This window comes from Glossina fuscipes, unplaced genomic scaffold, assembly GCF_014805625.2.
Source record: "Glossina fuscipes isolate IAEA_lab_2018 unplaced genomic scaffold, Yale_Gfus_2 61909, whole genome shotgun sequence".
Lineage (NCBI taxonomy): Eukaryota > Metazoa > Arthropoda > Insecta > Diptera > Glossinidae > Glossina > Glossina fuscipes.
In genome coordinates, this window is record NW_024003868.1 from 1 (window position 1) to 13,590 (window position 13,590).

At 34.5% G+C, this 13,590-nt stretch overlaps 1 protein-coding gene across 3 annotated transcripts; it reads right to left on the reverse strand.

The window, feature by feature from the left end:
* Positions 1 to 4,193: 4,193 nt before the first annotated feature.
* Positions 4,194 to 13,175, reverse strand: LOC119643803 (splicing factor 3B subunit 4-like). 3 transcript variants are annotated; one of them, XM_038043307.1, is made up of 5 exons: positions 12,273 to 12,904; positions 12,055 to 12,204; positions 5,346 to 5,484; positions 4,773 to 4,835; positions 4,194 to 4,703 (listed from the first exon to the last, which is right to left on the reverse strand). In XM_038043307.1, the coding sequence occupies exons 2-5, from the start codon at positions 12,146 to 12,148 to the stop codon at positions 4,550 to 4,552; spliced, it is 450 nt and encodes a 149-aa protein (XP_037899235.1). In that variant the 5' UTR covers positions 12,149 to 12,204; positions 12,273 to 12,904; the 3' UTR covers positions 4,194 to 4,549. The 3 variants fall into 3 exon arrangements, with proteins under 3 accessions (XP_037899235.1, XP_037899233.1, XP_037899234.1); XM_038043305.1 differs by lacking the exons at positions 12,055 to 12,204; positions 12,273 to 12,904 and adding an exon at positions 12,944 to 13,175; XM_038043306.1 differs by lacking the exons at positions 12,055 to 12,204; positions 12,273 to 12,904 and adding an exon at positions 5,714 to 6,906.
* Between the last annotated feature and the right edge of the window lie 415 nt (positions 13,176 to 13,590).

Genomic DNA, 13,590 nt, shown 5'->3' on the forward strand with positions numbered 1-13,590 from the left:
TTGCAGCTTTTTTTCATTTTCATCGAAATTCTTCCAGCTTTTGTTTATTTTCATCGAAATTCCTCCGGCTTTTGTTTAGATTCATAGAACAAGTTGCAATTTTTGTTTATTTTCATCGAAATTCCTTCAGCTTTTTTCCATTATTATTGAAACACATCCAGCGTTTGTTTAGATTCATACAACAACATGCATTTTTTGTTTAGATTCATTGAAACTCCTCCACCTTTTTTTTAAATTCATAGAACAAGTTGCAGCTTTTGTTTATTTTCATCGAAACTCTTTTAACTGAATGATTTTATTGAAGCTTTTTTTTAGCAAATAACTTTCTATCTGAAAGCTTGAGAAGCGGTAACGTATAAGTCATAAATCTTTATTATTAATTTATCCATAAATTTATACAGAATTTTTTTTAGTAATAGTTTAATAATTTTATTGGGGTGATATTGAAATTTAATTAACTTTTAATTTAATATAACATAACTTAACGATTCCCTGGCATTGAACTCTAAATACTTTTGTATTAATACATGTGATCATCAGTCATTAATAATTTAATGTAAATTCACACTGCACCCCTTCTTTTAACATTTTACATGGTTTTGTTTGTGCTTCCACTCCTTATGCATGAACTGAAGATCATGGTATTGAGGAGGTATTGAGAATACCATTTTTACGAATTAATTAAGTTGTCTCAGCGGAGTCGTGTTGCAAACATCATGAACATTCTTCGCCTTCCATTTCAATAGAATTCTTGTTATGTCTTGAAAGGTGATGTTGACGGGCAGCAGCGCCGCATACAACTTCCGCGCATGTATCACATAACCATTATTCTTTGACAAGAGCCGATAGTTGGGCTACCGTGTCATATTGACTATGACAACCTAGCACTACAAGAATGTAGCAAACGTGGTAATTGTACGTTTGACATCAGTCTACGGCAATTTTGGCTAAAAGTAGAATGGCTATGTTGAAAAAGTTTTCTTTTTCACCAATTGCGCTTATGCATGCCTGAATGGTTTTAAAACCTGCACAGTCCCGGTGATGTTCAACTTAAACGTCATAGTTATAATTGCTTCCACTTCTTGTGTAGGCACATTTTCACATTTTCGCCTGTCCGTCTTTGAAATGAAAATATCCCAAAATGTCTACGACGATCAAGTCGCCTGAATTAAAAACATTGCGTAACAATTTCTTTTGAGAAGCCTTTTGATCGGCGTAATCATGAAAAGATGTAACGGCTTGTCGAGGATCGACCTTACCCACTAGCAATGCGGTTTCATCGGCTACACAACGTTCGCAAAGACCATTGTAATGAAGTATGGGTTCGCCTTATTCTTCATCTACACGTATTACCTGTAGCGGATACAAAGTGGGACCTACGATAAAGCCAACGACGCCAACGTGATTGGCAACATTGGCTGTTAGCTTGGCTTAGGTTTGAGTTTTAAGTTTTCGTAATGTGAACTAAAATTAAAGCTTAGCTAAATTGGAATTGCCCTGGGTGGAACCGTGCAATTCTCCTGTGTTGGGTAGCGTAGTAAACTGTGACCAAATTCGTGGCCTTACCCTATTGCTCTACATTAAGCTTACGTTGTGCAAAGTGTCTTCAGATTTCCTAGGCGTGGTCAACAAATACCGACACAATTCGCCCTTGTATTGAGCTACAGTAGCTTCGTATTTTATACAATCTTTCCAAAAGTTAAAAGCTGAGAATTCTTTACGTAATATTAGACATATTTTATTAGGTAGTGCGACTGTTACTTGCGATTTTTCACAGTGCAATTAAACACATTTTTTCTTTTATACAAGGATTAAATTTGTCGTTTTGGATGGATTGGAATTAGTTTTTTTTCCTATCGCACGCATCGTTATGTGCCGACGAGCTTCAATCCATAACCTTTAGTTGGCCGTTATCAATAGTATTTTGTGCACTATATCCCAGTATCGAAATGGCAAATACGCCGTAATTGTACCATAATCGCGGCACGTTACGTTTTCTTTCGACAGATCATGTTAAACAAATAATTTTAAAACCATAGACAATAAGAAGTTTATGCGATCTCTAGACACTCCCCATATAGCATACTCAAAACTCGAAACGACGAAAGATCAGAACTTCTTCCTTTCTCTTTTCTTAATACGGACTCAGGGTATGTCCTTTATTCGTGTAACACAGCGACGAGCGCAAAGAAGTAAGCAAAGAGAAAAAGATAAGGAGGTGGTATCTGCAACCTTTCCTAGGTATGCGTCCAATCGGTAAGTAAGTAGTTAAGCTACTACTGGTAAGTAATTGTAACGCTTTTACCGACTGAACGTTCGGCGTAGCTGCGGCCAACGTAAATTGTAAATTGGATCGCACTTGAGGTTTGAAAACGCGAGCACTGATTTCGTAGTTCCTACAATATTATTAACACGAGTACATAATTTTTCTTGTAAAACCTTTAACGAAATTTATGAGCAATGAAGACGAATCTGAAAGTTAAGAAAAAACGCCATTATAAGACAAGACATCATTATAGCCCGATATTATTGAAAAAAAAGGAGGGCTACTGTTGTCCAGTTCGTGCATATTCAGCAATTTTAAGCGGAAAAATCCTTTGACAGCGCGAAGCTAAGATCAATGCCTTACTCGATTAATTTAATTAAAATAAAAATCGATTTTCACACAAACATCATCATAACCAGGCATGGCTTTAAAAGTTCATTTAGTATTCGCCTTTTCCACTTTAAATCTTTTTTTTTTCTTTTTCTCTTTTGAAAGTTTTTATATCAGGACAAGTTATTTGTTTAGTCAAATACATTTGAATAATGAACGCTTGAGTATCTGTATAATCGTGAATGTTCTATTGTACATAATGTAGCTGCTCTTCTAAAATATATTCAATAACCTTCCAGATATCACAAAAAGTCTTCAAAAAAAAATCCACTGTTAATATTTGGAAGCCACTGAAATTTTTAATATCTGTGAAGGTGTTAGCAAAGGCCGCAGCAAAATTTTGAAAAATCAATTTTCTTTTCAGTCAACATTGAACTGTCCCGAGGATTATCTGACTATTCTGCAGCCGGTTTAAAAATGTCGACATCGAGTAAAGTCGATCGTAATTTGAATATGTTACTTGATAGCAATTTTGCGCTCGAAAAAGTCTTTATTCGATAGTAAGAAAAATACATATTTTATCGACAGATGTTAACTCACTCCTTCGAGTCTATAGTCGACAAGAGTTAACTCACTACTCCGTGTCGATACTCGCTAGCTGTTAACTCTCTACTACAAGTCGAGAGTCGACGGTAGTAAACTCATTGCTCCGAGTCGGCAGTCGACAAGCGTAACGGCGAGTCATTAGTCGAGAAAACTCACTATCCGTTTTCATTACATAGTAAGGAAAATTTATATTTTATCCAAAATTGTAAACTCTCTACTTGCTACCCCAAGTCCGATAATCGACAATGGTAAACTCACTAACACAATATTGACAGCTATAAACCAGCTTCCAATGTAATATTTGAGACCACATAAATTTTGCATCTACTTATGTTTAAAAGCCTAAAGACATTAAACATTAATTTGCTAACAGAAGAAGACCTCTTTCCATTTTCCACACACACACACACACACGCAGTATGGCTTTAATTTAAACAAATTCAGGGAAGTTTAATATTTGAAATAAATTTTTTTTTTTTTTTTAGTTTCAACTTTTATATATGGCCGTTATACAAAAATGTGTATATAATTTTTTTTTTTTCTTTTTTTTTACCTTAAAATAATAAAACTGTTTCAACTTAAATGATTAAAGGATTAACTTGATCACTTGACTTTTCAAATTGCAAATTATCAAAATAATAATAATACTAAAAAAAAAAAAAAAAATTATGTAAGTTGCGCTTCACAGTTATTTCAAAAAATTTTTAAATTATATATATATATTGTATATCTATCTATAGTGTAAATAATTGTTTTTTTTTTCGTTAACTCATTATTTATATAAATTTGAATAACAAATTCAAAACTTTGGATATTGTTGTAATGTTTTTTTAAGGAAATCTTAAAATTAATACGTATAAAAAAAATTATTTAATATTTAAGTATTATTAAAGTATATATGCATATATATATATAGATATATATATATACATACCTTATTCTCATTTTAAGCGAATTGCTCTGTTTTAACACGATTTTCAATTTTCTATAATTTTTTTATGAATAGTTTTAATTAATTTTTCTTATCGAGTTTTTTTTACACGAATTTGCTGGGACCGTTCGTTCGTGCAAAAAGAGAATAAGATGTACAAATATATATATATATGTATCGATATCTATATATATATATTTATATATATAAAAATACAGTTTAGCATATAAACCCCAAAGCTAACGATTATTGAAGGAAGCAATTAGATGTTCACGGAAATCGTAGCCAGAAAAATACTTCTTTAACACTTTGGTTGTAAAAGTTTTCTTGTTGTCCCGCTCCTTTGCGAACAAGTAGCATTTACCTGCCTGCACACACTTGACATTTATTGTTGTTGACTTTGCGAAAGTCTTCTTTTAATTGGCGAAATTTGGATTGTAGGCTGATTGCTTTTCATAAGCAGTAACACCAGGCATTGGAGGACCGCCAGCTACGGCGACATCATAGGGCGGAGGATGCATACTAGCTGCTGCTGGCATGGCCAGAACAGGCGCGATATGAGGATGTACGCTAACGGTTCGTGAAAAAAGATAATTATAAACCTTCATTGGATATAAAATATTTAAGCAAATGACTTACCCTGGCGGTGGTGCCGTTTGATTTGTGGGCATTGGCATTGGCATTGGCATTTGTGTGGGAAAACTGGAATAAAATAAGCTTTTCAGTTTTTTGTTTATTAAATATTTACACCCTACAGTGCTTGTGGTACAAAGCTAACTTCGTGTACATGTATGCGCTATCCAGAAGGACTTGAGATAGAATCTCTTCTCACATCAATATAAGATTATCTGTCCATCTAACCATCTTGTTTTCATGTATTTTGTTGAAATTTGCTACCCTGGCCTATTGTCTGTAAATTTGTCCGTCCATCCACCCATCGTGTTTTCTTATATCAATCGGTTTATCTTGTTTTCTTGTGTCACAAGTGTGGGGATATTTTAATGAAATTTGTCGTGTTTTTGCCCGAAGACCGAACGCTATTGGAAATGGTTCGGATTGGAGACCTTTTTTCTACCACTCTCCATATGAAACCTTATTTTGGAAATTCGTTATATGGGTAACTTTATGAAACAAAGTGACGTAGGTCATTTAATGGTGGGCCGCGCTGGGCTATAATGTTTTTTAACCGTTTTATTTTAAAAATGATCTTACTTTTGGGTGGGATATGGCGCTGCATAAATCTGAGCTTGATAGCCTGCATTGACGGTGCCAGTTACGGGAACCTGACTGACTGGGTAGCTACGTGGAGCGGTATTTGTTTGATGTGTTGCTGCGGTCACGACTACGGGCGCTGTAAAAGAGGGAAAGGGAAAAGGAAACAATTAATATAAAAAAAAAAATTAAAAACTTTTTTACGTCTCCTTTAGTTAGTTATACTACAACAAAGAGAATGCATCTGCATAACTCTTTTTTTTTTTTTTGCAAACTCGTGCAAGTGACACTTATTTTCTTATATATATAAATATTATTTTTGAAATTTTTAGGTAAGATTTCAAGTATTTAACGATGAATTGTAACACCTTTTTTTCTATTTCTCCTGCCTCTGCTTAAATACAAAGCAATACAACTTAACAAAAAAACCAAGAGACTAACACCTAAGGTGTATAACACAGTTAAAGACATAGCCGCAGCAAATTAAATACTGATTGTGAAACTAATAATAAAAAACCAAAAAATTCATAGAACAATGAAAAAAACTACATTGAAGTAGAGCACCTTCCGAAGGCAACAAAGCAAAAACATATGTTTGTCTTTGGGACGACTTTCCGATACCCATTCTTCTCAATATAGTTTATATATAAAACTTGCAAAAATTTTTTATGAACGATCGTAAGTGTGCGTCAAAAGTTGGCCACTTATAGTCATTCTTGCATTGGATATTTGAACAATGTTGATTAATATTTTTGACAAACTATGCAATAGTCAAGGGCGAGCGAGTTCTTGCCATTTTCAGATTTCAGCATTTCAGGCATCAGCTATCTCTATATTGAATATTCAAATCTTTAGAATGATTTATGTCAATCGATGGCAAACAAATGAAATCATGAACAAAAGTAATTCCGCTAACAACAGTCTTAAGCTAATCAACAGTGAATGTACCGCCAGCAGTCTTCGTGACTTATTGAGTTGGGCGTTGCGAAAGAAAGCATAAGTTGAGAATAACTCCGCTCTTCGGTAGTACTTAGAAAAATGATAACAAATAGAAAACAAACACGACATGATAAACAAACAAAGCAAGGCTAATAAAGATAAAGAAAAAACTATATACAGTCATGTATTTTGTAGGCAACTATATCTCATATGCTACCTACAAACTAATCGTTTTACATACTTTCGGTCTAACAAGGTTTGGAAAACTGAAAATTAAAAAATTAAAATCTTTGAGAAGACGAAGTTTGATTACACACGCACTTGTTATACCCTGCGCAACCTATGAGACAAGGACAGCACTTGGGAGAGACCCATTGCTCATTACACCATTGGACACAGAATCAGCTTATGAAGCTTGTCTGTCCGTTTGTCCGTGTTGTGAAATTTGGAACGCCAGCGTATCTTGACCCAAGGACAAAAACTATTGAAAATGATTCGGTTCAAGAATGGAAAGTTGTAGTAATAGTAACCTAACCCAATTCTTACATACATTTTATAAATTATGTTAAACTTATTTTATGTTCAACAAATAGCTAAAAATAGACCATATTTACCATTTTGTTTTTCATTTATATGGTTTTTCCATATAAAAATTCTTACCCTCGATTTATTTGATTTTACGATGCACCTATTTACTGAGTAAAGGGGCATATAAACCACACACACACACACATAAATACATATATATGTATGTATATGAAAATTTTCTTATGAAATTTTGTTTCAGATGCCCTTATAAATGAAAAAGTAAGTTAGCTTCGAGTTTTCATAACAGAAATATATGTAATTCAACTGAATGATGATAAAACAAAATTAAAAATGTGTTCAAAAAATAATAATAACGATCACAAAATTTATTTTTATCACCAAATCTATTTTTCCTTTTCAAAGCTGGTTGGAAAACTCGTAGTCGATTGTTTGAAATCGTGCTGTATGGAAACCGTGTTATAGTATTCGGAATTTTTGTACAGTGTTGTATCGAAACCATGCTTTTCTAGCACCGTGTTGAGCACCGTGGGCGACACCTCTACAGCTGTATACATAAAACAGTATGGTCGAAGAGATTTTCATGCGCGCATTCATTCGGAAGAATGCTTTTTGGTTTTTTTTTTACATTGGGAGCAGCCTATGTGATCTGCGCGAAATTTCTTACTAATGTTTTCAGAGTACACGGAAAGAAGACACTTAGGATGGGGCATAACGATATGAGTTGAATTCTAGTGAAGAAGCTTCGAAAAGTCAACCCAGCGTTAAGCTTGATCTAGTTCACAATTCTGACAAACAACTTTGCGCGAAAGACGTGTAGTATTCTCTATCTTGGCCCTTTCCGATGCCGTCTACATTTACCAATTATCGTCAATCACTTATTGGTTTACAATAGCTGACGCTACCTATATACGGAACTGATTTCATCGTTAGAGAAATAAATCATTTTTCTTAGTAAAAACATGAAGGTTTGCAGTAAAAGCAACAGAAGATGTGAATTACGTTATCAATACGAAGAATGCAATATGTTGTTGTTTTATTTATTTATTGTACCCTGTACCACAAGTGGCGTTAGTGCGGGCGTGTGTAGCTCGCAGAAGAGCTTAAGATAGACGCATCTTTTATTATACCCTGTCTAAGCCTGCCTGTCCGTCTGTCCGTCCAATGTCTGCCCATGTAATTTGTGTTCAAACTAAAGGTCGCAATTTTTCAAATACTTTGATGAAATTTGGTACGAAGACGTACTTTGGTCCGAGGATAAATGCGACCGATCCACTTTTTCGGCCACTGCACATATAACGCCCTATTCTGAAAAGTCGTTATATGGAAAAAAATTGTAATTTTCAAAATTTCCCAACAAAAGTGGCTAAGTAGTAGTATTTGGGCATTCTAAATTGGTGTAAAAACTTTGGGCCGGCTGTGGCAATTTTTGAACCCCCTTTCGTATAACGAAAACTGAAGTTCATGCGACAAAAAAAGGTATAATTTTTAGTGCTTCGTGAAGAAAATTATAACGTAATAGTAATCTAGCGTAGGAAAGTTAAAGTTACCAAATTTGGACCTTCTCGGCCTATTCTTTGGATTCTACTCTAATAAGAATTTTTACGAAAATTGAGCCTTTGTGCAGCAGAAAAGTCTAAGTCTTGATATGTGGTAATGAAAATTGACCCACAATATTGCCATAATTCCATTAACTCTACAAAAGTTGGACCATCAGCGCCTACATTCAGATCGTGCCCTATGTAAGGATTAAACTAGTACTATATTAGTTTGCGTTTTGGGCCCGCTTCTCCAGAAATACACACAAAATATGCCTCTATATAGGAAAAAAGATATAATTTTTCTATTCTTTAATAAGAATAAGAATTGTGTTAAAAGATGTGGTGTAGAGCATTTAATGGTCGGGTAAGGTCGACCATAATGAAGTTCGCCCCTAAGCCAAACCAAATCCATGTAACAGAGTTCATCAAAATAACTTAAAAATTTGGACCTGTTGATTGATCATAAGCAGACAAGACCGACAGACGGACAGGAAGACTCATATCAAATTTAAAATCAATTTTTTAAAAAGATCGTTACAATAAAAAAGTACGTCCATCTCGAGTCCTTCACCGTGGTGGGTTAAATCCGCACAGATTTCATATATCCTTGTAGCACCTTGTTGTAGCGTATAAAAGAAAAGGAAAAGTCTACCAAGACAGACGCAGCTCGTTCAGCAAAACTTGTTAATAAGCAAATGTAAAAAAGTGTAGTCTTATTACTTTTTGATCACAGTACGGCACATACGCACTACGTAACTAGATATACATATGTAAACATATTCAAACAAAATTATCAGAATTGTCTACTCGGAAGTTCTCCTTTGTAGATATCGATAAAATTAATTAATGTTTACGTTCGCCGGACTGAAGGTTAGATTCATTCTAAGTCAATTCTTTCAATTCTTTACAATTTTAACTCGATACTTGATAGAATTGCACTTTGATCTTAAGCAAGGAGCCAAAGATTGAGGACGAATATAGATTAGTGCTAAGAAGAAGAATAAGAAACGTTCAGTACGTCCAAAATGTCTTCAATGAATTGATTGCGTGCGTCAAGCAGCTTCTAGAACGTCTTGTTCAAAACAAATTCATTTTCTCCTTTTTTGCTTCTTTTAAGGCAAAAACTGGATTAATTCCATCGCTAAAATCCATATCGTATCCATTGGATATGACTCACACTGTACATTATGTCGGTTGATAGGAAAAACTCATTAAGTAAATTAATAGCCATTTAAAGATAATGATTATAATTTAATTAATTATAATTGTTTTTCGAAAATTTTACGTCATTATCGGTGGATTTAATATATATATATATATATATAAGTTTGACACTTTTGAACATGCATTTCAGAGCTCGTTCGAAGAGAATGATGAGTTTTTCTTACGATGGTGTGTTGTGAAAACTGTGTAGAACTTTGCATGGAAAGGCATACGTGCTTGTGATGTGCTCCCTTTTCTTTTCACTGCAAGAGGATTTAAGCGGACAAATGCAATAGAAGGATATTCGTAGAAATAAATCACAGCAATGCCTGAAAATGTGTACAGAGAGCTGCTCGACAATCGAGCTAAGAGCTAACATAACTGCAACGTATTCTAATCGACTTATTTTGAAGCAGATGATAAAAGCACGCAATGTGATGCTCGTTATAATAAGCGTAATGTTGTTTTTGAAAATCTTAATGTGCTTGTATACACTGCAAACTACTGCAATTTAAAATGTATTTAAAGTGTTTCCAAAACGAAGGAAATCCTTTCTGAAGGCACTGAAAATTGCATATGTTTTAATTAGTGTAGAGAGCATAAATGTCCCGCCACTGAAAGATGGGCATGTACTCATTTTGTTTTTTCTCATAACGTATGCAACAACCAAAAGGAAGCTTCAGAAAACCTTGTAAAAAAATATATATTCTTGATCAGCGTGAAATTCTGAATTGATTAAGCCATGTCTGTCCGTCTGTGTGTCTATGTAGTGCGTGGCTCCCGAAATTAACCACTCCAAATTTGATCGAAACAGTGATATAATCATATATAAAAGCATTAGATGCTAAGGATTTCAATGGTGAGGCGTGTGCGAATTGCGGCCCCAGCCGGTATATAACTCTCTTAATATTTCTTCATATTTCATTCAAGTTAATGTCTTACTGATTTTTGCGTGACATACCTGTGCCACGTGTGCTTTTTTATTGTCATCGCCGTAGAATGAGGGCTATATTCATTTTATCAAAAGACTTGCAACGCCCAGAAATAAGCTTCGGAGTACCCACAAAGTATATATATTCTTGAGCAGCATCAGATTACGAATCGGTTTAATCATGTCTTCCTGTTCGTCTGTCCGTCTGCGCAACTGTATGCATAGTAATTGTGGTCAACGTTCCCCCGTTTGGAAAAATGAAGATATCGCTTGCAAATATGCAAAGGAATTTGGAAGAGACTTAAACTTTTCAAAGGACACGTCTACATGGGCCATAGACCTATGCGAGAAAAACTTTTATTTTGAAAATAGAAGATACCAACAGCGCCTGCTCCATACTATGGAGCATGAAAATCTTTCTTCTTTCTTGTGTTTTTTTAGGGAAAACGGTGATGGGTATAAAAAAATTCGGGCTCGACCGAATTTAATTCGCTGAGGGACATATTCATTCTATTAAAACGCCCAGAAGTAAGCTTCAAACACCCCACAAAATATACATATATTCTCGATCAAATTCCGGATCCATTTAACAATGTCTGGCTGGCTGGCCGTCTGTCTGTCTATCTACGTAATGTCTGTTCTCTTTGGCCGCTAGAACGTAGCTGTCAGCTTCAAATTTGGCATAAACTGTGGAAATTCTTGCACGCAGGTTAGTATTGAATGTGGGCCAAATCTATCGGAGAACAAGTCTATAATACATCGTGAACGGAGCACAAATTTGTTCTTCAAAAAGGATAAAAAATTACTTTTTTGCTCATTAATCATAAACTAGAGCAGACACAATTACAAAAATATTGTCTATTCTACGGGCTACTACAGGCTGGAGTAAATGGGCACACCTACGCAATTGTATAGTGCGTCACAATTTAATTTCTTTTGAAAACTCTTATAACGCACAAAAGCAATTTGCAAAAACCCCATAACCCCTTGAAGGGCTTCAAACTCGGGATGCACGTAAGCATGTCCGTCCATTTATTTGTCCGTCTGTCCGTTTGCGCAACTGTGTAGTATCTGTGAAGATATCGCCTACAAATTTGCAAAGGATTTTAAAAATGACGCAAACTTTTCAAAGGACATTCCTGCAACGCCCACATGCCTAGGCAACAATAACTGTGAGCACTTTTCCTTTCCGTGTTTGTTTTGTTTCTTACTTATAAAATACAACACATGCAACAAATGTGTTTCCACTTTTACTTTAAAACTAGGAAAAAATCAACTATGCCTACCCAATATGAGTATGAAAATTTGGTTGTTTGTTTTTTTTTTTGCAATCACAGCGAAACCTATAAAAGATTCGTTCACGACCGAATATAATATTCTTACTTGGCATTTTCGCTTTTGAAAATAGGGGTCTTTTTAGATACGTGATGCTGTAGGTGTATTCCTTACTTGATTTGGCGCATTTTGGGTAACAATCTTCGTGCAACAACTTCCAATATGTTTGCGTATAGGACAGACGGACATGCTTAAATCAATTAAGAGTACGTACGCTTAATAAGATCCCTGAGCCTTCCTTCTATGTATTGCAAGCGCTTTAACAAGATGAGTATATCCAACCCCCGCCCCCGATCCCCCTCTTCCATCGTTGATGTGTATAAAATTAACACACATAGTAGAAATCCAGGTGAAAAACTTTCCCCTAAAACATATCGAAACGTTTTGATTAGACAAAGTAAAGTGTCCTCTGAAAGTGCAAGATTCTGTTACATGTCCTTGATTCGCGTAGGTTGAGTGCGCTTTAAGTTGTAACTTGATGATCATGTTTTCATTATTATGGAAACGTTTTGATTAGACAAAGTAAAGTGTCCTCTGAAGGTGCAAGATTCTGTTACATGTCCTTGATTCGCGTAGGTTGAGTGCGCTTTAAGTTGTAACTTGATGATCATGTTTTCATTATTATGATAATTATAAGGACTAAAATAAGTAGAACGAACACTAGCAATCGACATTATTGATTCTTCTTTTTTTGGAAGGTAGCCTTTAATATATATATATATATTGTTGATATTATATTCTCCCGGCAAAAGATGTCCGTAGGGTTAGACCCTTTCAAAGCTAATCTTCGAATACTGAATCACGTAATTTATGTGATTCGGCTTAGCTTTAAAGTGTTCATAAAAAAAAATAAAAAAAATGAATAACTTCGTCTCAGAAATATCTAGAATTTGTAATCGAACTGCATTTTTTTTGCGTGATTTCGATTAAAGCTTCAGCACACACACGCGTACTTTCTTTCACATTGGAAAAAAATAAATTAAAAATTGAGAATAAGGTAGAAGTTTCCATCTAAGCCGAGCACAATCTCTTTTTATTGTTCGTTATATATGTATATAAGCAGTTTTTCTTGTTTTTTTTTTTTTATAATATTCTTTTCTTACATTCGGGGAACAAAGTGTGTATATTGCGTTTACGCTTCTTAATACAAATATGACACCAAACTGTGATAAATAATCCGAAAACGATAACAAATAAAATGCAGACAATGTACGTTGAAGCCGTATAATAATCAGTATTTGACATTTTAAAATAACTTCAAGAAGTCAATTTTTCAAGCGAGTCAGCTTACTCTCTTACGTGCTCAACTACTGATTTTTTTCTTTTCTTTTTTTTTTTTTTGAACAGCTTGCGTTTAAGTGCACATTTTTAATATAATTCTTATAAATAAATGTAAGCTTTAAGTTTAAGTTGAAACTTAGATGTCCTCTATGAATTAATATTTTAGATATAGATTTCATAAATTTGATTTTCCCATATCGTTAAAAGAGAATTTAATTGTTAGTCCATGTAAAAAGAATGCAGCCAAATAAAGATTGGACGCTGAAGTAAACCACATTAAGAAGGTTCAAGTTAAAGAGAGAATAAAGACGGGAGCTATAGATATAGGAGAAAAAAGGAATCGAAAAACAAGTAAAAACATTATAGTGGGTCATGACACTTCATTAAATACCCAACCCTACACTTCACTCAGTTCACTCAGGTATTCGTATAAGGGCTTTTCCAAATAAAGTGTTGTTAAGTGATCGAA

What these genes read in the sequence shown, in the direction of transcription:
- LOC119643803 (XM_038043305.1), bottom strand. Translation starts at nt 13,085, where the DNA reads ATGTCAAATACTGATTATTATACGGCTTCAACGTACATTGTCTGCATT. An exon ending in GCGCCATATCCCACCCAAAA is followed by an intron (nt 4,836 to 5,345) that starts GTAAGATCATTT and finishes ATTTTATTCCAG; the next exon opens with TTTTCCCACACAAATGCCAA. An exon ending in CAAACGGCACCACCGCCAGG is followed by an intron (nt 4,704 to 4,772) that starts GTAAGTCATTTG and finishes ACGAACCGTTAG; the next exon opens with CGTACATCCTCATATCGCGC.